This window comes from Euleptes europaea, chromosome 9 (genome assembly GCF_029931775.1).
Source record: "Euleptes europaea isolate rEulEur1 chromosome 9, rEulEur1.hap1, whole genome shotgun sequence".
In the NCBI taxonomy this organism is placed as follows: domain Eukaryota; kingdom Metazoa; phylum Chordata; class Lepidosauria; order Squamata; family Sphaerodactylidae; genus Euleptes; species Euleptes europaea.
This window is the reverse complement of record NC_079320.1, coordinates 70,969,552-70,995,479: the sequence shown is the minus strand read 5'-3', so window position 1 is coordinate 70,995,479 and position 25,928 is coordinate 70,969,552. Positions and strand designations below refer to the sequence as shown.

The window sequence follows — 25,928 nt, the reverse complement described above, 5'->3', positions numbered from 1 at the left end:
CTGGGTCTTTTTGATTCGTTTGTCATTCCCAGTCTCAATCCATGTGCTCTGTCCTCTGGACCTTCCTTGGATTTGTTGCTTGAAATGCTGTCTGGATTCTTGCTTGGCACACTTGCCAAGTGACCCTTCCTGGAACTCCCAGACTTCTGGTTGGTGTCGGTCCAAGATCCTCATGGATCATTTGACCCCCAGGATGCTATAAGCTGCCCCTGATAATATTCCAATGCAGGAAAGAATGTGAAATATCAACTTCTACTCTCATCTCTGTCCCTTCTTCTTCTTCCCCTTCTTTAATCTGATCTTATATGAGATACACATCGTACCATAGGGATAAATATTGCGTCAGTGCTGGAACCGGGGACAAATGCCTGTGAGCTCCTTAGCATCGCAGCATATTGCCTGATACCCGTATACTCTTCTGATTGCATTGTTATATCTTGCTTTGTCTCAATAAACTTTCTCTGATTATCTCACTCAATTCCTGTCACCGTCTTCATTCCAACCTTGCCTTAGAGCCCTGTCACTTTATCAAAAAGGCCCTTCAAATAGAGCGCAATGGTTTAAGTCCAGATTTGGAAGCCTCTATCCCCTCCCAGCCAGGTGTTGTATGTCAACAGCTCCTGCCAGAAGTGGAAGCGAGAGAAAGCAGAGGGGAAGTTTCTCTCCCACATTTGCCGGTTTTATGTGATGCAGTTTGGGAATTGGGCCCACTCCCATAAAAGCACGTCTAGCTGATGCATGAACCGACGTTAATGGATTTATCTGCAGGTGCCTGATCAGCCATGCCCAAAATAGGTGATTGGATTGGGATGATCCAGCTCGATGTGTACAGGTGCATGTTTTCCAGTATGGAGCTTTGTGAGGTTTCCAGTGCCAAGAAATGCTGGGAAGAGCAACGGAAAGTAAACAAGTAAAAACAAGTTGGATTGTTAAGACCATCTGGTTGGAACTGAGAAGCAGTGAGCAGCTTCCCTACGTGACATGTTGCTTAAAATGTGGGGCACCGACCGGACCTGGGTTTTGCAGAGCTTGAGAAGGTGGAGAAAAGAGCAAACAAAATGATCAGGGGACTAGAGCAGCTGCCCTATTGGGAGCAGTTAAAATGCTTAGGGCTGTTTAGCTTGGAAAGAAGGTGATTAAGGGGAGACATGATAGAGGTCTATAAAATTATGCATGGTATGGAGAGATTGGACAGGGAGAAGCTTTTCTCTGTCTCTTAATACTAGAACGCGGGGTCATCTGCTGAAGCTGGAAGGCGAGAGATTCAAAACTGATAAAAGGAAGTACTTCTTCACACAACGCATAGTTAAATAGTGGAACTACCTGCCCCAGGATATGGTGATGGCTGCCAACTTGGAGGGCTTTAAGAGGGGAGTGAACATGTTCATGGAGGAGAGGGGTATTCATGGCTACTAGTCAAAACAAGTACTAGTCATGATGCAGACCTGGCTTTGCTGGCTGCACAGACCCACTGCTCCCCCCCCCACTGTCTTTTGTGAGGGCGGAGCTCCCCGGTCTCTTGATTTAGATTGCATTCTGCCTACAGAGCTTTGTGTTCAAAGTGGGATTTGCAGTTGGGTTACTAAAGATCTAATTCAGGTACATACAGCAACAATTATTAAGAATTATATATGGTTTTGAAAAATTATGAGACATACAAAATTTCAATTTGTTTCCCATAATTTTGTTAGAAAGAAGTTAAAAGGGTTCCGAGGAAGTTAACCTCTACGTAACCAGTGAAACCTAGAAGCTTGTTAACTGAAACACGGAGTTAACTTGTTACATGGAGGAAGCAAATTTGCCACTCTTGATATATGAAAAAGTGTTGCACAAAAGAGAGAAAAAGCAGTAGAGTCTCCATTTACTTTGTATTAGAAGGTGTTTATTTGTAAGACTTGTATTACAACTGTAAAACATACCTTTGATATGCGACCATACTATTGAATGGATATTCATGTCCATACAAACATATTTTAGAATATATTATTGTGAGTGCTGGAAATAATTTTGTACCAGAGGTTGGGTACCAGTTGATATATTGTTAATCTTGCACATTAAGTACCTGACTCCACCCATAATTTTTATTTAGGGTTACTAAACGGGGCAAGCCGCATAGGTTTGTGGCAAGCCACAGAGGTTTGTGGCTTGCCGAGCAGCAGTGGCCACGTGGAACTAAACCCCATCGAAATCAGTGGGGCAACTTTTTTTTTAAGAATTAAAATTTATTGGATAATAACAATAAACAATAACAGCAACTGAAAGAAGCAGAAAAAAGAAAGACAATATTCATGATTTAAAATACAATATATCTATATACACGATAAGATAAAAGCAGGATTCCTACATTGCAGCTTATTTCTTTGTCTTCATATTCATCGTTCTGTACTGACTGAGTACAATGCATTCCCCTTTCTCGCCCTTATTTATAAAATTCTCTATTTTATTTATAGTTTGTGACCATAACTCATCTAAACTTATTGTATCTCTATTTTTCTGATATGCTGTTAGCTTAATTAAAACATAAATTCCTTTAACTTTAACCAGCCATTCCTCTATCTTTGGATTCGAATTTTGCTTCCAATGTCTGGTAAAGGTCGTTCTAGCAGCAGTTATCATATGTAATCCCATACAAAGTTGGTCTTTAGTTAGGTTAGGTACCAGATTTAACAGGAATATCTCGGGTTTACATGGAATATCCATCTCCATTCCAACAGCTAAGCATTTCACTATTTCAGACAATGGGGCAACATTTAAATAGGATTGAGGGTTGTTGTTTTTAAAAATTATGGCATAGTGATTTGAAAATCCTGTGAGATTGTGCTGTTACGGTTGGCCAGTTGTCAGTTTTCAGTTCCTTGAATCATTAAGATAGTTTCAGGTGGGTAGCACCTGTTAGTCTGCAGTAGAACAGCAAGATTCAAATCCAGTAGCAAGAAGACCAAGAAGACCAAGACCAAGAAGATATCCAGGGTATAAGCTTTTGAGAGTCAAATCTCTGAGGAGATTCAGATGAAGGGAGATTTGACTCTAGAAAGATTATACCCTGGAAATCTTGTTGGTGCTACTGATAGGGTTGCCAAACATCAGGTACTAGCTGGAGATCTTTTATTACAATTGATCTCCAGCCGATAGAGATCAGTTCACGTGGAGAAAATGGCCGCCTTGGCAATTGGACTCCATGGCATTGAAGTCCCTCTCGTCCCCAAACCCCGCCCTCCTCAAGTTCCACCCCCAAAAACCTCCTGCTGGCAGCAAAGAGCAACCCTAGCTACTGACCTTAGATCTTGAATAATTAAATATCTTTTGTTGAAAAACAATCATTGTGGTATAAGAAAAGATATACTGAAACCGTTTCCTTGCCATTGACTAACATATACTAGAGATAATAATCATGTAAAGCAGGGGTGGGGAACCTCAGGCCCGGGGGCTGCATACGGCCCCCGAGGACATTTTTTGTGGCCCTCGGGAGCTCCGGGAACCCTGCCGCGGAGGCGGGGCGCAGGGCGGCCGTCCCCAAGGGTGTTCCTGGGGCCACGGCTTACAGCGCCCTTATAGTGCCCTTTGGACCTCCTCTCACCGACTGTTGGTTGTTGGTCGGCGAGAGGGGAGGGGGAGGGACTCTTCCCCCAAGGCTGCCCCCTACAGCTGCGGCGTGCAGGAACACGCGGGGTGGGGGGGAGGTGAGCAGCGGGGTGGGGGGGAGAGGCCGGCGGCTCCCGGCGGCAGAGCATGCATGCGGGAGCCGATTGGGCTTGGGGGGGGGCTTTTATGGACTCTGGGGGGGGGAGTGCACGGAGACTGGGGCCCGGTTGCTTGGTGCTCTGTGCGCCACCGGGTGTGTGTGTGTGTGGGGGGGGGGAGGTGGGGTGGCTGGGGCCCGGTCGCTTTGGCCGGCATGCGTGTGTGTGTGTGTGGGGGGGGAGGCTTTTCTCTCTTCCTCTTTTTCTGTCACTCTTTCTCCTTTCTCTCCTTCTCTTCCTCCCTCTTTTTCTGTCTCTTTCTTTGTCTCCCTCTGTCCTTTTTTTTCTTTTCCTCCGTCCTTTTCTTTCTTTCTTCCCCTCTCTCCATTTCTTTCTCCCTTTCTCTCCCTTTCTCCCTCCCTTTTCCTCTTTCTCTGTTTTCCTTCCTCCCTTCCTCCCTTGCCAATCGACTGTGGGCTGCGCCCCCCTGGCGCCTCGTTTTCTGGGGCCCACCGCTGGCTGTCCTCCCACCTGGGAGGGGGGAGTGGGGGCACTCTGCAGGCCTTCTCTGGGGGGCCTCCCCTGGGGTTGCCAACCTCCAGGTGGTGGCTGGAGACCTGGCAACCCTAGCCTCTCCCCCCCCACGGGAGATCTACACCTGGTATGGCCCCCAAAAGATGTTATAAATATGCGAATGGCCCTTGGCAGGAAAAAGGTTCCCCACCCCTGATGTAAAGAGTGAAGTGAGCTCATTGGTTGTTGGCCTCTGGTTTTTCACCTATGTCACAGTTCATGTGCGTTTGAATAAACCTGTTAAGAAGATGCCTGAGGTCTGTTTGTTTCTTTTAAATAAAGAAACATCCAAGCCCCATGCAACTACAGACTGAAGTGATGCGTTAATGAGTCATATCTTGAATCTTTCACATTTTGATTTATTACATAACTGAGCTACATGTTAGTTCCAGATTTGGAGATTAAGAAATGGTAAACGATCCCTGGTCATTTAGGCTGGCACAGAACAGAGATGGGGACTGGAGACGATAATCTTTGATAACCAGGAGCTATCATAATCGTTTGCTTCTTTTCAGGACAACATTGCCCTGTTCCTACAAGGTTGCAAGGAACTAGGCCTCAAAGAATCACAGCTTTTTGACCCGGGAGATCTGCAGGATGCATCGAGCAGAGCAACAACCAAGTAAGTCGAATACCTCTTGCTTTTCTGGAATGAGACCAGTGTATGCGCTTGGTTGGTAATCCTTGTTTTGCTGTGCAATAAGGATCCTAGAATCACAAGGCGGATGCCGTTCTTTGCACGAGTTTATTGACTTTGAAATGGTTCCAGTGGCGGATCATCACACAGCCTTAAGATGGATTGAACTGTGTCACCACAACCATTTCCCCCCGCTTTTTGTTTGATTCATAGAATCGGAAGGGACCACCAGGGTCATCTAGTCCAACCCCCTGCACAATGCAGGAAATTCACAACTACCTCCCCCACACACACACCCAGTGACCCCTACTCCATGCCCAGAAGATGGCCAAGATGCCCTCCCTCTCATGATCTGCCTAAGGTCACAGTACCAGCATTGCTGACTGATGGCCATCTAGGCTCTACTTAAAAACCTCCAGGGAAGGAGAGCTTAGGTTGAGGGTAAAGATGTCCTCCCCTCGAGTCTCTGGTGCAAGAACTGTGCACTTTCCGTGGCCGCCATGTGTTGAGATGACTCTAGAGAAGATCCAGGCAGTGCTCTTGCTTTGTTGTGTGTGTTAAGTGCCGTCAAGTCGCTTCTGACTCATGGCGACCCTATGAATCAATGTCCTCCAAAATGTCCCATCTTTGACAGCCTTGCTCAGATCTTGCAAATTGAGGGCTGTAGCTTCCTTTATTGAGTCAGTCCATCTCTTGTTGGGTCTTCCTCTTTTCCTGCTGCCCCCAACTTTTCCTAGCATGACTGTCTTTTCCAGTGACTCTTGTCGTCTCATGATGTGACCAAAATACGATAGCCTCAGTTTAGTCATTTTAGCTTCTAGGGTCAATTCAGGCTCAATTTGATCTATAACCCACTGATTTGTTTGTTTGTTTGTTTGTTTTTTTGGCAGTCCACGGAATCCGTAACACTCTCCTCCAACACCACATTTCAAAGGAATCTATTTTCTTCCTATCAGCTTTCTTCACTGTCCAGCTTTCACACCCATACATAGTAATAGGGAATACGATGGCATGAATTAATCTAGTCTTCGTGGCCAGTGACACATCCTTACACTTCAAAATCTTTTCTGGCTCCTTCATGGCTGCCCTTCCCAGTCTCAATCTCCTTCTGATTTCTTGGCTGCAGTCTCCCTTTTGGTTGATGGTGGAGCCAAGGAATAGAAACTCTTGAACAATTTCAGTTTCCTCACTGTCAACCTTAAAGTTGTGTAATTCTCCTGTAGTCATTACTTTTGTTTTCTTGATGTTCAGATGTAGTCCTGCTTTGCCACTTTCTCTTTTAACTTTCAGTAGTAGTCGTTTCAAATCTTCACTATTTTCTGCCAATAATGTAGTGTCATCGGCATATCTCAAATTATTAATGTTCCTCCCTCCAATTTTCATTCCACCTTCATCTAAATCTAATCCAGCTTTCCTAATTATATGTTCTGCATTTAGATTGAAGAGATAGGGAGATAAAATACATCCTTGTCTGACACCTTTGCCAATTGGAAACCATTCCGTTTCTCCATATTCTGTTCTAACTGTGGCCTCTTGTCCAGAGTACAGGTTGCACATCAAAACGAGCAGATGTAGAGGCATACCAGCACAAATGAGCAATTCTGGGCTTTAGCTATTCATCCATGCTCAGAAGACCTGAAGTTTCTGCTCAGGTACTAAGGGGAATGAGCAAAGAAAGGCTGATGCTATAGGGAGGTGGGTGGGGGACACATGAGGGACTCAGCAGCCCCATGAAAGGAAAGGTGAGCAGCCTAGTGGATTCAGAATCTAGGATTACCGTCAATCCTTGGGTAAAAGAAATACCACTAGGACATGCCCGAGGTAGCGGGTGGGGGGTACGTGTGAAGGAAGGCCTTTCCACACAGGCCATCCAAGGTCACAGTGCTGCCAGGGCCAAGAGCTTCAGGAGTTTGCAAAACATTTATGATTATGTTAACATTTTGCCCAAATCCCAGTTCTGATTAAAAACATAACAAATGCTAGGTTAAAAACAAATGCTAGGTTAATATTGAGATGAAAATATTTGTTCAAAAAGCAGCTTAAATTTATGGCACATATTTACGTTTATGCTATCAATGCTCCTAAGTAGGCAGAGAAATTAAGTACCTTGTTATTGCAGATTAAAGGGGCTTTCAAGATGCTTTATTGTACTCATTAAAGGCTCCTCAAAAGCTGATGGCCCTGTGATTAAACAAACCATCCCTCTGTTTAACTTCTGATCAAAACAGCAGACTGTGTGTCTCTGTATCCAGGAGAGACAGAATGAATTCAGACAAAATGTCTGCCCTACCCACCCACTCAGCCCCACACACACAGCAACAAACACTGAAGACCCAAAGCACTGGGAATAAATAAATAGCACTTTGAAATGTGGTGTTGTAGGAGAGCGTTACGGATACCGTGGACTGCCAAAAAAACAAATCAGTGGGTTATAGATGAAATTAAGCCTGAACTGACCCTAGAAGCTAAAATAACTAAATTGAGGCTATCGTACTTTGGTCCCATTATGAGAAGGCAAGAGTCACTGGAAAAGACAGTCATGCTAGGAAAAGTTGAAGGCAGCAGGAAAAGAGGAAGACCCAACAAAAGATGGATTGGCTCTATAAAGCAAGCCACGGCTCTCAGTTTGCAGGACCTGAGCAAGGCTGTTAAAGACAGGACGTTTTGGAGGACATTGATTCATAGGGTCACCATGAATCGGAAGCAACGTGATGGCACTTAACACACACACACACACACACACACACACACACACACACACTATTTGTCGCATTTATAACTCCTGTTCCTCACAGGTGCTCTGGGATAATATAGAAAGCAGTTCTAAGCAAGTCTGCTCCGAATTCTGCTGATCTATTCAGTGGGGCTTACTCCCAAGAAAGTATTCTTAGGAGGGCACTAATAAGAGTCCTAAAGTTGGAAAGGAGGCCCTCTGGTCCAGTGTCCTGCTCAGTGTAGGATGTCCAAGAACGTTCCTGACAGGATGGCTCGAATGACAGCTTGAACGAGAACCCACCCCATGGTGATTGGTTCTACTGTTCTGACCATTAGGAAATTTCTCCAAACTGCCAGCTGAAATCTTTCCTCCTGTAGCTTAAACCCATTAGATTTAGTCTAGCCCATTAGAGCAGCAGAGGACAAGGCTTTGCTATTTTGGACCATGTTTCCCCTCTTCTCCAGGCTCAACAAAAACCCACTTCCTTCAGCCTTTCCTCATAGGACTTGTTTTCCAGATCTACAGCTGTCTACGTTGTTCTCCTTTGGGTCCCTACTTTGCCAGAGGAGGGCAACAAAGACATCTGGGGGCTCTGCAACAGTGCTTGCTCAAGGTGCCAGCCAGTTCCGGGCATGCTCGACTTCAGAGGCTAAGCTACATCAAGTCTCTTTCAGATCAGATTTTGGAAAAATCTAGTTTATATCTGGCGTGTCTTATCTGTGGAGTTCATTGATCACTGGCTGCACTCAGACAATTAGGGCCTGGGTTCTGGAACCTGTGAGCAAGTATATCACTTACAAGAAGGCATGAATCTTGGTATACTTAGCCGCTGTTATTAGCAGTAAATGTAAGTAGAGTAAACCCTGCAGAAAATCTCCATTTTGTAGGATCGATTTCTGCTACGATCCTCTCTCCAACTTAGCTCTTAGAAACAAACTCTTAAGGTGATTTGGGTGGGGACAATGATTATACTTGGTGTATACTTCTGTCCTTCCTGGAGCCCGTCTCTGTCAGGGACTGGGAGGCATGAACTTTTCAGGCAGGACTTTGAAGTTGGGATCAAGCTAAGCAAGATGTTGGAGATCTGTGGCCTGAGCTCCTGTTTCTTTAAAAAGCCGCCACAAAGGGGCACTTGGATCAGGACCACAGCACTGAAGAGAGCACAGTTTAATCCTGTGCCATTTTACAAATTGTCCCTGAAGGTGCTGTTTACCCTCTTCCCATAGTGGGAGAATGTGAGTGTTCATGCCTCTTTAAGTATAGAAAGGATGCACAACATTTGCTGCTGCAATTGGCAGGCAGTATGAAGCATTTGGATTGGCTAAATATCAGGAACTGATTTTCTGCCCTTGCTTGGCCATCCGACCAAAGGGTTAGGTCCCATGAAAGATTTCCATTTGCAAAAGCTGTGAAATAACGCCCAACTGTCTTTTCCACGTTCGCAAGACATAGCCCAAGGCATTTCTTCTGATTCAGTTTCAGAACTAAATTAAATGAAATCATGCGAACCATTCAATTCTCCTATATGCACACTGTTTTATTAAAAATTATATTCAAGCGGTATGTATTACTGCCACTGTTGCCTTAACTGTGCAAGCAGAATGATGCTAAGTACATTTTCCTTTCTGCGCATGCATTACTGGATCCAACCCAGTGTTTTGTTCCTGTTGCTGTTAGTTTCCAGCATAAACCCTAATTCTGCCTCTGTTTCCACCAATGGGCAATGGGAACTCAGGGATGGACTACTCCCTTGGGATTTTTGGGGGTACAGCCATCCATGGCCCTTTCCCAACCCTTGCCAAAAGATCCCATTTGAGCTCCATGGGGTTTTCCCCCAAGGCCTCTGCAGCATTGCATAGTCCAGCTGTTCATATGGCAGCAGTCAGTGGGGCCATTCTCCTTTCTCTGCCCCTTCTCTTACTTAGGGGTCCCTGTGTTCCAAAAGGTTGTGATTCATGGAACCAAATCGCTCAGAGCTTTAAGGCTGTGTTTGTTGCTCTGTCTCCCTAGCAACTGCACTTCATTTGCTCTCACAGCATTGAGAAATGTGTTCCCACCCCTCATTGCAACCTCTGCATCTCGACAACGTAAACACTGTTATCTGTAGGGTCACCCGCTGTGTTGTTTATCTAGACTTAGCTCATGCCCTTCTGAAGAGTCAAGTGTAAGCCAAAACCAAAGCAAATTGGCTGCTAGAGGAAGATACGTTGACATCTTCCTTAATCCCAGGTTCCTCATGACTTGCTGTGATTTCCCACCAAATCTTATTCCAGCTGTTGGCCTCCTGCTGAGCTGTCAAAGAACAGTAGACTTCTGTCTAAGGAACACATTCCTGACTTAGAAGAAGAGCTGGTTTTTATATGTTGACTTTCTCTACCGCTTAAGGGAGAATCAAACCAGCTTACAATCACCTTCCCTTCCCCTCCCCACAACAGATACCCTGTGAGGTAGGTGGGGCTGAGAGAACTTTTAAGAGACCTGTGACTAGCCCAAGGTCACCCAGCTGGCTTCATGTGGAGGTGTGGGGAAACCAACCCAGTTCCCCACATTAGCATTCACTGCTCATGTGGAGTACTGGAGAATCAAACCCAGTTCTCCAGATTAAAGTCTACCACTCCAAACCACCACTCTTAACCACTACACCACGCTGGCTCTCTTGGGGCCTGAGCATAGGAACTTCTGCTCTCCTGTGGCTGAGTTGCATGCTGCTGATCAAGAAGGGTGATCCTTTGGAGGGATCAGAGCCTCTTGTTTTGGATGGAGTGTAGTTGGCGTTTGCAGGCCAAGTTAAAAACTTGGATGGTACTCAAGGACCCACCCTTGCTCTTTGAAAAGGAGGTTGGCACAGTGGGCAAGAGTACCATCTGTCAGCTGCATTTGATTTGTCAACTCTCTCCTTTCCTAGCCTCTGCCAGTCTTGTCACTCTTATTCATGCTTCTGCAACTTCACTTACTTGCTCTGTGTTGAGTTTCCCTTGAGGACAATCTAGAAACCATATCTGGTTCAGAATGCAGCAGCCTGATCGTTGTCAGGGACTAGCTGATGGGGACACCTCGCGCCTGTTTTAAAACAGCTATGTTGAATGCCCTTTCCAAACCTGTAAAACCTTTCATGGCCGCATATTTGCAAGACAATCTCTCCCTGTATGTCTCTGTGTGCCAACTGTGATCCTCAGGTTGCGACCTTCTGGCTGTTCCCCCAAGATTGTCCAACTGGCCATTCCTTTTCAATAATTGCTCTCACTTTGTGGAATGGGCTCCCTAAATTGGTGAGGAAGGCACCATTCAATTGCAGGCATTTTCTTGTTGGGGGGTTGGTTAATGGGATTTTATTCTATTGCAGCTAGGGTTGTCAGGTCCCCCCGGGCCACTGGTAGGGGACGGGGTGGGGTGGGGGGTAGGGTTGCCAGCTCCAGGTTGGGAAACTCCTGGAGATTTGGGGGTGGAGCCTGGGGAAGACAGGGGTACAATACTATAGAATCCACCCTCCAAAGCATCTATTTTCTGCAGGTGAGCTGATCTCTGTAGTGGAGAAAAGCTGTAATTCTGGGAGATCCTCAGCCCCCACCTGGAGGCTGGCATCCCTAATTGTGGATGGTCTTAATTTAGAATTGTGAAGTGCCTTGAGGCACAAGGGAATTGCAGTATCATAGAAACACAGAGATGGAAGGGACCTCCAGGGTCATCTAGTCCAACCCCTTGCTCAATGCAGGAAATTCACAACTACCTTCCCCCAAACCCCCAGTAACCTATACTCCATGCTCAGAAGATGGCAAAAAAAAAAAAAAAAAAAAAAAAAAAAAACACCCTCCAGGATCCCTGGCCAATCTGGCCTGGAGGAAAATTCCTTCCTGACCCCAAAGTGGCAATGAGCATTTCCCTGAACCACAAGAGCCAAGCACTTCCTGCCCTCCCTCTCATGTTCTGCCTAAGTTCACAGAATCAGCATTGCTGTCATATGGCCATCTAGCCTCTGCTTAAAAACCTCCAAAGAAGGAGAGCCCACCACCTCCCAAGAAAGACTATTCCATTGAGGAACTGCTCTGACTGTCAGGAAGTTCTTCCTGATGTTTAACCGAAGACTCTTTTTATTTCAACCAATTGGTTCTGGTCCGACCTTCTGGGGCAACAGAGAACTACACCACACCAGCCTCTATATGACAGCCCCTCAAGTACTTGAAGATGGTTATCAGATCACCTCTCGGTCTTCTCAAGAAAGATAGAGTATAAATAAAATGAACAAATTATGCATGTGCAACTGAACGTTGTATGCTAGAATCAGGGCATAGTTATGAGTGCTATGTGAAAAAAAAGCATGGAGGATGGGCCCTAAAATATAGATTTTAAAACAGAGCAAAAAGACCTTAGAATATCTAAAGAGATCAAAGATGATGGTGGTGGTGGTGGTGGTGGTGATGATGATGATGATTGTAGCCCAGGGTTGGGGTTGTGTGATTGGTGGCTCCAGACTTCCCAAAATATGCATGGAAAAATCAACAATAGAAATTGACCCTGCGCGTTTTTAGGCAGTAATCTTTGTCAAGAGTCATTTTCCATTGTTTGCACAACAAAATGTGTCTCTTTATTCAAGTAGCTGCCTTTGGACAAAGAGCACTGCCTCAGAATGCATGGAGAGAATTTCTGCTGTTGATTTTTCTGCACACCTTTTGGGGAGGTTCTCCTTCTCCCTCTTCCCTTCTTCAGTGGATTAGTGTGTCTCCTTTTAGTTTTGCATTGTTTAGGCACACTCCGCCGCTGTAGGCTGGCTTTTAGTTTGCAGGACCTCGCATGTGAGATGTTCACCAGTTTTGAGGTGAGAGAACCGCCCTAAATCATGATTAAGGCCTGGTAAAATCTGTGTCAAGGCTACAGATGAATTGAGTGTATCAGTGTGGTTCTGGTCAAATAGACATCCTTCAACATTCTCTATTCAGCTGTGACCTGCTCAATGTGGCAAGAGATAGATGGATTAAACCTTTTATTCGGGACTCTAGCTGTGAATTGAATAATTTGAGTTGGTTGTGTGTTTTTTTTTTAGCAGGGATGGATTTTGATATTACATTGGCAGTTGCCAAGTCCCCCCCACAGTTGATTAAGATTAAAAATGATCAATTCTGGATTGTTTATTCAGATATATAGATACAAATATGTTTTTTTCTTTCTTTTTAGTCTTAGTCTTAATATGACACTGTTCAGAGCCAAATTGGCTGTATGAGCAGAATCAGTAAAGAACTGCAGCTCAGTACCTTCATAGTCTGTTTGCGTTTAATGGGAAAGCAGGATGAGAGTTGTCTGCCATGCAAAAATAATAGCGGACATCGCTCAAAAAGTTAACCAAATCAGCAAGCTACAGTGATGCTGGAGGGTAGGGTCTTTGCTTCTCTCTGTCTTTCTGCTCCCTGCCCTATTTCCAGTTAAAAATAGCTGTTCGTCTCCTTTAATTGTTTTGCTCCGATAAAGTTCTGGCTGTGTCGACCGCAGCAACCCTGGGCGCTTCATGCTACCAGACGAATGAATGATTGCGTTCCACCTTCCCAGTATTTTTTTCCCATGTGTTTCTAACCAGCAGACACATCCTGCAGGCTTTTGTTAGGGGAAACATGTGACCTGCTGCATAATACAAGCTCTTGGAAAGAGTTTCTGCTTTCTGATATTTCTCTCTCCTTTCTTTTTTTTGTGTGTGCACATCCAGGCATCTTGATGGTAGCAGGAAGCTGAAAAATGTAAGTATGGAGACGCACAGCATCTCCCGGGTTGTTGTGTCGTTAACAGATTAAACTTGCGACTCTTGTAGGCAAACGCAGTTGTGCGTCTAGAAAAAAGTGTGGTTTTTTTGTATCTTGGCATGCGCTTGATCTCTCTTCGGTTCACGATCTGTGGTGCTGTTGTGGAAACCTCACGTTGCTCCCTCTTCAGTTAGGAATAACATAATGCCCTGAGGCACCAGCAGAATTTTAGTGCTTGGCTCCAGGAAAGGGTTATTTCATCAAACGATTTTTGTGCCTTTCCCAGTTTATTTGTTTTTGTGTGTGCATGTTACAAAGAAGTAAAATGGATTTTTGTTCGGTTTATGTGGCTGACCAGGAAATACAATTGATGTCTAATCCTAAATTGTCTTACAGAACTGTCATTTTTCATTGTGGCTGCAACCTTGCCTTTGTTTCTGCACATTGCATGTGGGGTTGCCGTTTTCAAAGCAGCCCTTTCTGTTCAGTCATCTTGTTGATTGCAACCAGTAGCAGCCCCGGGGGTTGAGGGGAGAGAGTTTTTGAATGGTATGATGAAGAAGGACATTTTTAAAACTGAGTTGATCACAGAGTTAAATGAACAGCCAAAAGTCAGACAAAACGTCTGGTTTTATTGTCAGTTGTAAAGTACTAAATACAGTCTTCAGTTTGTCTTTGGCTGACATTCTCAGACATTCTAGGGAAATATCAAGACCTTTCTGCAATATCTTTCCAAGCCCACATTATAAGTCCAGGTAAAAAGGGCATCGTTTCTATAGCCTGCTTTTCCTGGAATCAGTATATTAATAGTTTTCCCTTCAACAGTGCACAAGTATAGAAAGGGACTTTTTGGAATAGGTGCTTTGAAGGCTGCCCGTCTCCAGACTTTGTAAAAGACTAGTTATCTGCATTTGCTTTGTTTTTTCAAAGTGATGGGAGCACTGCATGTAGTTAATTTTCAAAAAATCTGCTGATCCTCCATCCCAGCTGAAAGAGTGGCTCAAAGAAGGATCAGCTGAATCCAAATCCAGAAACAGTGGCTGGCAGGCAGACACCCAGTGGGGGGTTTAGGGTGGAGGAAAAGTTCCTGTTTTCTAAAATTTTGAAATGATGTTGGGGCAGCTTAGGAAAACAGTTTCCAAGTAGTGGCTCTAGAGTTGCAATTCTGGATTGCTTGAATTTTTTATTTTACTGTTATATGGCAGCACCGGGTCATTACTGACCCATGGGGTGACATCACATTACAATGTTTACTAAGCAGACTATGTTTACTGGGTGGTTTGTCATTGCCTTCCCCAGTCATCTACACTTTACCCTCAGCAAGCTGGGTACTCATTTTACCGACCTCGGAAAGATGGAAGGCTGAGTCAACCTTGAGCCGGCTCCCTGAAACCGACTTCCGTCGGGATTGAACTCAGAGCTTTGACTGCAGTACTGCAGCTTACCACTCTGCGCCACGGGGCTCCTTACCCTTTTATATTAACAAAGTGGTATGTTAGTTATTCCTTGACTATTTACTCAGAGCAATGTCCCATTGAATTCAATAGGACTTGCTCCCAAAGGGAGTATGCATGATAGTGTATACTTACCCTGAAGTAAGTTTTGTTAATTGAGTTGTAGGACTGCAAACCTACATACGCTTGCTTGTGATATTAATGAATTCAGTGGGACTTTTGAGTAAGCAGCAAGGCGTTAATCTCGGGGAGGGGATTTCAGAGTATAGCTGCGTATGCATAACTCAACAAACATGGAAGATCAAATGGGGGAGCCCAACTTATCCAATGTTACTGAACAGCAGCGACATCAGATTTAGACCAGCAGCCAACGCAACTGTATGCACACTGATGCGTTATAATTTCCCATGCTGTCACCTGCCGAAAGAGGAGCAGATTTTATGCAGTTTTTGACATTTCAGGTTTTGTCACACGTTCGCGTTAAACAAAGGAAGATTCAGAATAAGATTCAGTCATTGCCCGAATGTAGGCAGAAACCAAATCGCACTATTATAGAAGTTGGATGTATTCTGAAGAATTTGGCTTCCTAAACAGTCGAGTAATGGAAACATTTTTCATTTCCGTAGTTGTATATGTCCGTGTACTCCCCTCCACCACCCCCAAAATGAATTCGTTACAATGTGTGGAAATTTCCTCTCAGATCTGATTGTTATCTAAAATGGTCCCAAGCCCAGCACCCTAGGTTACCGTAAACAGGAAAAAACACTTTCATTAATAAATACTTGAGACACAAACAGGCTATGAAAATTAATGAAAGCCTATTCTTTTTTTTTTTTTAAGTCAATGCTCGTTAAAGACTGCATTAAAACTCCTTTCCAGTTGGAAGCCATCCATGATAGCATTTTAAGGTCTCTTTTCATTTAACTTTTAAACTTCATTTAACTTTAACAAAATCATTCACGCTACTTCCTTCCAAAACTGTAGGCTTGTGTGTGCATCCCCCCCCCACAAAAAAGCAATACTGAATAGGCACAATTTGCCCCCTCCACCCTATGCGCCCCAAAAAAGCCAGAATGGGAAGGGGTAGGGGAGGTACCTCTCTAGTATCCCAGCCGTCCCACCTTTTAAATAAAAACGTCAATTTTGTCCAGTTTTGCACCTCATTACACTTCCAACATTTGTTTCTTCGGTTCTGACATTTCTTATGCTGCATGCAGGCATGGCTGGGTAAATTCTCATAGAAAAAGTGCTCCAATCGGGTTATGCTAATATTACATAACCCCTGCCCTGTTTTTGCCATCCCAATGTCCCGTTTTTGTCTTAAGGAAATATGGTCAGCCTATTCCTAGAGGCACCTGGTTGGCCACTGCATGAACAGACGGCTGGACTTGATGGACCTTGGGCTGATCCAGCATGGCCTTTCTTATGTTCTTACCTTGAAATGGTTTGTAGATCTAACCATTCTCAGTACAGAGCCAGTGTAGATGCACTTATTTTTCTAAACCATGGTTAAGAGACTTGGAACAAGCCATGGGCTCATTCACTCCTTTTAGTTGTATTCCCCTCTCCAAGTTTCCATTGCTGGTTTTAATAATGTTGCATCAGCTGTGATATAACAGTTCACCAGAGTTCTCATGGGCGCTTGATTTTTTTCCTCAAGAGTTTCCTTTGTAAATGATCCTTGCCCTGATTTACTTCATTCATTTTGGAATTAGGTGCAAGGACATTTCTAAATGGAAATCACTATCGTCCACATGTGTATATTTCTCCCTTAATTTCCTTTGAAGAGTCTCTTGCATCTGTTACCCGAACTATTTTCAAATGTGGTGCGGTAGTTAGAGTATCATCAGACTAAGATATGGCAGACCCAGGATAAAATCTCAGCTGGTTGTCCTTGGGTCAGTCACTGTCTCTCAGCCTAGCCTACTTCACAGGGTGGTTGGTGTGAGGATGAAATGGAGGAAGGGAGAACAATGTTGTAAGCTGCGTTGGTCCCCATTGAGGAGAAAAGCAGGGCATAAATGTCTAAGTAGATTAGCCAAGGTTTGAAACTGGGCCTTTCCCACTCTAGAATATCCTTGTGCTGCTGAGGCAATGCTGGAATAAGAGTTATAATCCAATATGCTTAAAGTATATTAACTTTTCAAGATCTGAGCAAGGCTATCAAAGATAGGACATTTTGGAGGACTTTCATTCATAGGGTCGCCATGAGTCGGAAGCGACTTGACGGGACTTAACACACACACATGTTTAAAGTAGCTCTGCATACTGTATTATTGTCCCAGTCCCCACAGCAATGGTACCAGCCTTAGTAGAGAAGAAGAATGTGGCGTTGAGTCTCAACTGATTCTTGGCCATCCCAACCACAGGACGTTCAAGGCAAGAGAGGAGCTGAGGTGGTTTGTTATTGCCTTCCTCAGCATAGTATCCCTGGTCTTCCTTGGTGGCCTCCCATCCAAGTACTAAACATGGCCAACTATGCTGAGCTTCCAAGTCCAAGACAAACGTAGGCCATTTCCACACCATTCACTCACAGCATATTATCCTCGTGTTCAACCTGCGAGGTTTGGCTGTGAATTCCAAATTTCTGTCTGCATTTCACCACTTTCTCCATTGCATACATTCTTCCTGTCTGCACCTTTTAGAAAAAGGACGATGTTCCACAGGGGAACGTTACATCATTTGTGATGTCATGAATGCCCAAGACACTCCCCCTTCTTCCCCTCCCCCCCTTTTTTGCACATGCACGCTAGCTTTGGTGCAGTGGTGCACTGTGATTGGCTGCCGTCTCGCTGGGTTACTTTTTTATTTTTCCTCCTCTCCTTTTGTGTGCTTCTTGTGTTTGTACACCATTTTGAGAATCACTTCATTTGCATGGCATGTAGAAAGGCCCAAACCACAGTGTCCATGCAGCCACATTTCTTCCCCTCCCCCTCCACAAACAATCACAGAGCCACCGTTTTGTCAGGGTTATTACAACGCTCCAGCGTTCCTTCTCTAGTAAAAAAGTTAATGTTTTTTAAAAAACGAAGAGCAGGGGGATTGGGAGGGAGAAGGGAATCCTGTCCGTGTGATTGTGTGGTGTGGGAACCATTTCAGAAAATGCTGAACTGGTTGCCGCCGTGGGGAGATGCCACCGGCTCACAGCTTGGGATGCAGCACTGGTAGCTTATGCTGCCACTTAAAAGGTCCCCGCAGCCTCCTCCAACTACTCTCTCTCTCTCTCGCTGGTCCCCTCCCTCCTTGCCTCACATGTGTGCCGCCCTTCTTGCTGATCCTTGCCGCCACTTTAAGGGGTAGATAAGCAGAGACATTTGGGGCAGGGGAGCAGAGTGGGAAGCCGCACGTGCATTTGTTTTCAGTTTACACAAGTGGGGACCTCTCTTTCCCCTGGAGCCCCCTTCGTGGGTAGTCAGCCTAGTTAAAAAGTGCACTTAAGGGAAATGAGTTGTTAGGAAAATGAGGTGTTAGGAAAGAGTTAAATCGGGACCCCGTGCAAATCAACGGGGTTAGTTCTTCCGGTAGTCCAAATGCAGATTAGAAGAAAAAAACAAAGAAAAGAAAATGATTGGCAGAAGGAGAGGGGAGGGAGGACGGGAGGAGACAGGCAACCCAGTGGGTGTTGCCAACAGAGGGGCGGAGAAAGGAAGTGTCTCCAGCTTGTCCGCACCCCGAGGATGATCACCTTTGAAACAGAGTAAAGAAATACACCGTCATATAAACGTTTTTCAAAAACACAATGATTAAATGCTTGGAAAACATTTCTGAGACCAAATTGGGGGGGGGGGATGGTGCGGACACAAAAAGATAAGACGTTTCATTAAACGTTTCAAATAATTAGTGCGGAAACCCCCTTAGGCTAAAAGCATCCGTAGAAACCTAAAATTTTGTTTTAACATTTTCTGCTTTAATTTTTTTTTAACGGTGTGTTAGTGAACTTGCTCTGTTGTATATCTCCGTGTCCCTCCCTTCAAACCAGCAAACAGATCAGAGGCAGCTGCTTTGTCTCCTGGGTGCCTTTCCCAGGCATTGAGTTTCCATCCATCCTGCAGCCGAGCAGCCGTCTGCTCTCCCTTCTCCCTCCCGGTGCCAGGTGTGCTTGGCCGCTGCATCCTGAGCCATCTCCTTCTTGGCATCTGCCTGCCTTCCCCCTCCCCAAGCGCGACTTGAAGTTTCCAGCATTGACTTTTCTGCTGGGAGGAAAAGGGCAAAAGAGAGATGGTAGGTGCGTAGGAGGAGGGTACTGGCAGCAGAGTGATTAGGAGACAAATGGCTCAGACATTGGCTGCAGGGCCATAGCTTGTGTAGACAGTATTTATTTATTTTATTTATTTCATTAATCTTCTACCTCGCCTCCCCAGCCAAAGCCGAGCTCAGGGCAGCTTACACAATAAGATAAAAATAAAGTTAAAGTAAAACCACTTAAAAAACATCAATTTGAAAGCCCTATAAAATTGGGGGGAAAATGGAGGACAGAAATCTCCAATGGTGCCCTACCAAGTGTACCATGCAGTTACGGTCAGGAGAGCAGGTATATATGTCCCCCTAATGATAGCAAGGAGCCCCGTGGCGCAGAGTGTTAAGCTGCAGTACTGCAGTCAAAAGCTCTGCTCACGACCTGAGTTCAATCCCGACAGAAGTTGGTTTCAGGTAGCCGGCTCAAGGTTGACTCAGCCTTCCATCCTTCCGAGGTCAGTGAAATGAGTACCCAGCTTGCTGGGGGTAAAGGGAAGACTACTGGGGAAGGCACTGGCAAACCACCCCACAAACAAAGTCTGCCTTGGAAACGTCAGGGCGTCACACCATGGGTCAGGAATGACCTGGTGCTTGCACAGGGGACCTTTACCTTTAATGATAGCAAGAAGGGGTGGGGTCAGAATGAAGAAGAAGAGTTGGTTTTTATATGCTGACTTTCTCTCCCACTTAAGAGAGACTCAAACCGGCTTACAATCACCTTCCCTCCCCCTACCCACAACAGACACCCTGTGAGGTAGGTGGGGCTGAGAGAGTGTGACTAGCCCAAGGGCGGCTGGCCCTTCTGCCTCTTTCCTCAGCCCCAGAGTGGTGGGTGTCAGCCGATGACATCATCACCCAGCACCAAGTAACGAGGAAGACACCAGGGAAGGGCAAAGCCCCGCAGGAGCCCCCTGGCCAGCCAGCAATTGCGGTAATGGCCAGTGACAGAAACTAGGATCACCAGGCAGGATGGGAGTCACGTAGGGTTGCCAACCTCGAGGTCCTAGCTGGAGATCTCCTGCTATTACAACTGATCTCCAGGCGATAGAGATCAGTTCACCTGGAGAAAATGGCTGCTTTGGCAATTGGACTCCATGGCAATGAAGTCCCTCCCCTCCCCAAACCTCGTCCTCTCCAGACTCCTCCCCCAAAACCTCCCACCAGTGGCAGAGGGACCTGGCAACCCTAGAGTCAAGCCAAGCATGGGGTGGGGAGAGACTGGGGAGGACAGGCCCAGCTGGAACTCCTTCGAGCATCAGCCATTGACAGGCTGGAGGGAGATGGCCAGAGGTGGGGCAGGAGATGGGGAGGGGTGGGTGGAGCTCCAAACCCTGTCCCAGGTGTGCGCCCAGGCAGTAGGGGTGGAGTCGGGGTGGGGCTTGGGTTAAACGGTGGGGCAGGGAAGGGAGATAAATAGAGGCTCCACAGCCAGGCTGGAGAGGAGGCAGGGTAGTTCCCCTAAGCCAAGTGAAAGCCACATTCTAGGGAAAGAATAGGAAGTTGGGGTGACACAGCCCTTCACGCCCCCTTTCCTGTTGCGAGGCCAGGGAGACCACTGGGGGAGTGTGACGGCTGAAGGCCGGTAGGCGGCACCAGAAAAGGAGGAACCTCACACTTGATAAGATACTTTAGCTCAAGGATTGGGAGGGAAAGATTAGGGAAACTGGGGCTTCACCAACCATGTTACCAAGTGCTTCTGGGATCCCCTCCTCCACCGGGTAAGTCAGTAGTGCTTTCCAGTCCATACTAGATGGGCAGGTGCAGGGCTGTCTTAACAGCATTATGGGCCCCTGGGCAAACCAGTGTGTTGGGGTCCGTACGACAACCACTCACAGGAATAAAAAGTTTTGTATAATCTAGACTACTGTGTAGTAGTATTTATTTATGGCAAGTCACTTAACATACACAGATTAGCATAGGGCCCCTATGCTCGTGGGGCCCCCGGGCAAGTGCCCATCGGGCCTATGTGTTAAGATGGCCCTGGGCAGGTGCTGAAAAGCAAAAACAAACAAACAAAACCAAAACACCAAGTTTGAGAAAAGACAGGGAGCCCCTGAAATGCTGCTATTTGGCAGTGATGTCATCCGGATTCTCTGTCATGGCTGAGAGAACCACTTGCATTATTTGCAGAGAAAAAGGAGTAGCTTGGAAGCAACCTGAGACAGCAAAACAGAGCATGGTTAAAGGGGAACCCTAGTTAACATTAATCGTGGTTCAAACTGGTTAAGAGTAATGTGCCTGTGAGCAAAGAGGTCCCTGAGTTAAAATACACTGAAGCTATGAAAGCTGAATAATTCAAGAGGGCTTTTTGCCCACGAAATAGGGCTGTACTATGACAGTATGGTTCAGAAAGACGTTTGGAATAAAAGGTTAGGTACTGTAGACTATACCACTGAGTATAATTTGTACTTCTCAATCAAGCCTGAACTGACCCTAGAAACTAAAATGACTAAACTGAGGCTATTGTACTTTGGTCCTATTATGAGAAGACAAGAGTCACTAGAAAAGACAGTCATGCTAGGAAAAGTTGAGGGCAGCAGGAAAAGAGGAAGACCCAACAAGAGATGGATTGAATCAATAAAGGAAGCCACAGCCCTCAATTTGCAAGACCTGAGCAAGGCTGTCAAAAGATAGGACATTTTGGAGGACATGGATTCATAGGGTTGCCATGAGTCGGAAGTGACTTGACGGCACTTAACACACACACACACACACACACACACACACACACACACACAATTTATACTGTTGCTCTAAGTAGGCTCCTGTTATGCAAATTTTACTTTCATTTAACGTATCATGTTAATAATCTGTGAGCTACGGAGAAACACTTTAATGGTTGGGGTTTTAGCATCAGTCCAGTGATCCTTCATGATGGGGAAGGAACAGGTGCTTAACCACCTCAATACTGGTTCTTGTAGGTTATCCGGGCTGTGTAACCGTGGTCTTGGTATTTTCTTTCCTGACGTTTCGCCAGCAGCTGTGGCAGGCATCTTCAGAGGAGTAACACAGAAGGACAGTGTCCTTCAGTGTTACTCCTCTGAAGATGCCTGCCACAGCTGCTGGCGAAACGTCAGGAAAGAAAATACCAAGATCACGGTTACACAGCCCGGATAACCTACAAGAACCAATGAACTCTGACCGTGAAAGCCTTCGACAACACCTCAATACTCTTTAGAATACCCATTGATGGCCCATTGGCAGCCCTTTTGAGGGCAGAAAGAAGGGATATAAGTTTTGTAAAATAAAATAAAAAATAGATGACAGGTTCATCAGTCCAGCTCTTGCATTCAAACCATCAAACTTGGCCCATAATCCTTATCTCTTTGAAAAGGCCAATTGTAATCCCTTGCTGTTGGGGTTCTTTATTTCCTTTATATATGGCTGTCTCAACATAAGTTTCTGTAGGAATTTTAAAAGCCCATTTGAGTGTAATTTGACTTTAAAACACTCATTTGAAAGGAATGCTGTTGTGTGCTAGATTTGTAGATACAGCTACAAGGGCATCTCTACAGAGTCATCGAGGAGGCTCTCAAAACTCCTTTCCAGTTGCTCAGAACATGAAAAGCAGCTTCCGAGCTGTTCCCTATGTGAACTCTCTCACAAAATGGCCAGTGATTTCATGTCGTGGACCTGGGGGTGTCTACATGCCTGATAGGGTTGCCAGGTGGCTTGGCTCGGCGGGCAGTTGCCATCATCCGGCTCAGGAGTGGGGATCATGCGCGGCCACGCTGACACAATTACGTCACTTCCGGTTTACCCCCAGAAGTGCCGGCATTTGGGGGGTTTGAGCGGTAAAGCGGCCCGTCGTAATGAGGCTCTTCCAGGTGTAAACGTAATTGCATTGGTGCGGCTGTGACTGCGCACATGCACGCACAATCCCTGCTCCAGCTCCACCCCAAAAACATCCCGCCGGAGGAGAGGGGGGACCTTGCAACCCTAATGCCTGAGGGAAATTGTCCAGTACAGGCTTAATGTGTGGAAATGGGCAGCTGAAGTTTTTCATGGAATGGAGCGTAAATAGCATCACTTGGTAAGTAACATCCCAGGCCTCTATCTAAGGGACAGGAACATTTTTTTTCTCCAGGCTTCTAGGTGATCCTGTTTAGGTCCTGTGGATCAATTCCATTAGTGCCTTCTCCTGGTGCAAAGGACTTTCTCCTGGCACAAAATGATCTTCTGCTGGCCCCTTTCTTACACCAGTGCCACCAGTTGTAGAACTGATCCATGGGCTCAAAACCAGTGTAATGTAAACTGCCATTAAGTAGAGTAACTGTACTGAACATACAATATGGTTAGTTCCAATTAATGTTCTTTGAATTCTTTCAGGTTTTAATCACCCTGTATTGGCTGGGGAGAACCGCAAACAGCAGTACTTCTTATAGCGGAGCAACGCTGAACCTGAAGGAGTTTGAAGGATTGCTAACCCAGATGAGAAAGGTATTTTTGTTGCTTTGGGGGGGGGGGTAGAAACCAATTTGGCATTAAGGACTTACTTTGATCCCTCAGATTGTGGCTTACATTCCAACAGGTTTTATTGGGGGAGGCGGGTAGTTCTTACGGTTTGAGAAGCATATGGACGATGGGCAGTGGACCAGAATATAAATGAGCCTATCCAAAAGAATTGCATTAATCAACTGCTCTTTCAGAAACCAAATGGATGTAATGGGGCCTCTTTGTTTGGTTTTGGTTGTGGGTTGTTGTTTTTTGAAGTGATACTAATGATGCAACTATTGCTGGCATACGCTAGTGCCTTGTAGTAGTAGTCTGCTAAATTGAATTCTGATATAATTATTTTCACTGGTTGCTTCCACGCGGGAGATGTTCCCCTATACAAACAGCAGGTTACCTCCATGATTTGGGGACACATTCACATGATGGTGTGCCCAATCCCAAGACAACTTGTGTGGCTTCCATATTTTTCCATGGTGAGCCAGGCACAAGAGAAATGTCCTAGAACTAGCTCATCTGGGAAGCTTTGGGCTGGCAGCAGACAGAGTGTCATTGTGGGTACCCTGCCTGCAGCCAGCCTGGGGAGGGGTCCGAAAATAAGAGCAGCCTTCAAATGCAAGGGCGTGGGGTTAACCTCCAATAATCAGAGAGCTGGTCTCAAAACCACACTGGTCTCAAAACTCAGCTCACGTTTTAACAATCTTGCCCTTCCTGGCAGTTTGAGAAAATGGTTATCTCTGTTGAAACGCATTGCTCTGCTGACGCTTTTGTGCATTTTATGGCCCTTTTCCCTGGGAAAGCGTAATGTTCCTAGAACATTTGGGATTCCCTTGGTGAGCTTCAAGGCACCTTACATCTCTGAGCTAAAGAATGTAGTACTAGATTTTGTCCCATGTCAGTGCAAAAAAGGGATTTTCTGTCTTGGGCATCAAAGTGTCTTGGGTGGTACCTGTGGTTCAGCTGCCCCAGAATCTAGTTTGGCATAAGAGCTTGATCTACCAGAAGGCTTCTGTGGACCAAAGGAATTTCCATCCATAGAACACAACTTCCCTGCCTCCCTCCTAGCACTGCAGTCCAAAATGTGCCTCCAAATCCTACTCCTGGGGAACAGCGGACCTCCAGAAACAGCAGGAGGGAGGAGTCGGAGGTATGTCATGGGTGAAAATATCCTTCTCCCCTTCCCATTTTGCACAGAAATTCTCTAGTGGATTCAAGCTTAGGGAGCTGTGTCACTCATTCCAGCAGCGACCAGGTTGATTTGAGAATAAAGATAATTTGTCATGCAGAGGTTGCTAAACTTTCTGCAACCCACAATATGTTCATAATATGTGAAATTCTGTAGAAAGACGTCTTCTCTGTGGCTGTTATGACTGTTTTTATTGCGTGTCTGGGGATTTGATTTTATCCAGATGGCTGCGATAACTGTTGCGTTACGGAATGCTGCGCAGCAGATTATCTGTTAAAATGTCATTGTGCAGATGTAAGCAAAGTAACTGATGCATGCGTTTGAAGTGCAGCTGAAACAATAAGATGCAACCACAGTGGCTGTATGCTTATATATGAATTGCAGTAAAAATAATAATTATCTGCATAATGCATTTTACAGCACTTTTTATCAGTTGTCTGAACAATCTTTTCACTTGTTTTGCAAGGTAGTTCAGTGTTCTTATTCCCAGCTTTCTGAGAAGGGGGTTTGAGGCCATGACAGCAGCGGCATGATAAAGACCCTCTAGTGTGTTTGTGACCCAGAGGAGATTTACTTGTGTTTGTTTATTGCCGTCAAGTCACATCTGACCCATAGCAACCCCATAGGGTTTTCAAGGCAAGAGACATTTGGAGGTGGTTTGCCACTACCTGCCTCCGTGTCACGGCTCTGGTATTCCTTGGAGGTCACCCATCCAAATTACTAGCCAGGATCAAGCCTGAGGTGCATTTCATCATCAGCCCTTCGTTATGAGTTTGGTCTTAGCTCAATAGAAGCTTGCTCTTGGGTACGCGCCTTTAATTTCTGGTTTCATCTATTTTTTGAGGCTCTGGAGGGTAGCTTGGTAAGCTTAACCCTCAAGGGCTCTTATAAGGCTCCCTGGCTCCTTCATCTTGAACAGTAGCTATCACTTGTAAATTTGAAGGTGGAAGACCTTTTATTCTTCCTCTGTAAAATGTAAAAAACATGTGGCCAAATTGATCTATGCTAGAGATAAGAGTTACACTTATTTTGATGCTCTGAGGACATGTTCTCTGCTTGCCCTGGGCCTGTTATCTAAGGGTAATCTTCCTTCCTATCTGGATTCTCTGGTTAGTCCAAAGTTATGTAGAATCTTTATGCATTCAAGATTTAATTGCCCTTTTTCAATGGTTTTGCTGGGTCATGTGTTAAGGATCCCTTTGTCAGGTTGGCTGTGTCCCTGCCCTCTTCAGTCAGTGGACTCCCAATTTAGGCTAAAATGGATTATT

General features: G+C 45.4%; 1 protein-coding gene across 1 annotated transcript in view; it reads left to right on the top strand.

The window, feature by feature from the left end:
• LIMCH1 (LIM and calponin homology domains 1) overlaps positions 1 to 25,928 on the top strand; it is a 237,641-nt gene that overhangs the window by 136,134 nt on the left and 75,579 nt on the right. The window contains exons 4-6 of the mRNA XM_056855094.1: positions 4,769 to 4,875; positions 13,299 to 13,329; positions 23,352 to 23,462. Coding sequence (XP_056711072.1) covers positions 23,454 to 23,462 — 9 coding nt within the window. The 5' untranslated portion in view covers positions 4,769 to 4,875; positions 13,299 to 13,329; positions 23,352 to 23,453. The remainder of the gene's footprint in view (positions 1 to 4,768; positions 4,876 to 13,298; positions 13,330 to 23,351; positions 23,463 to 25,928) is intronic.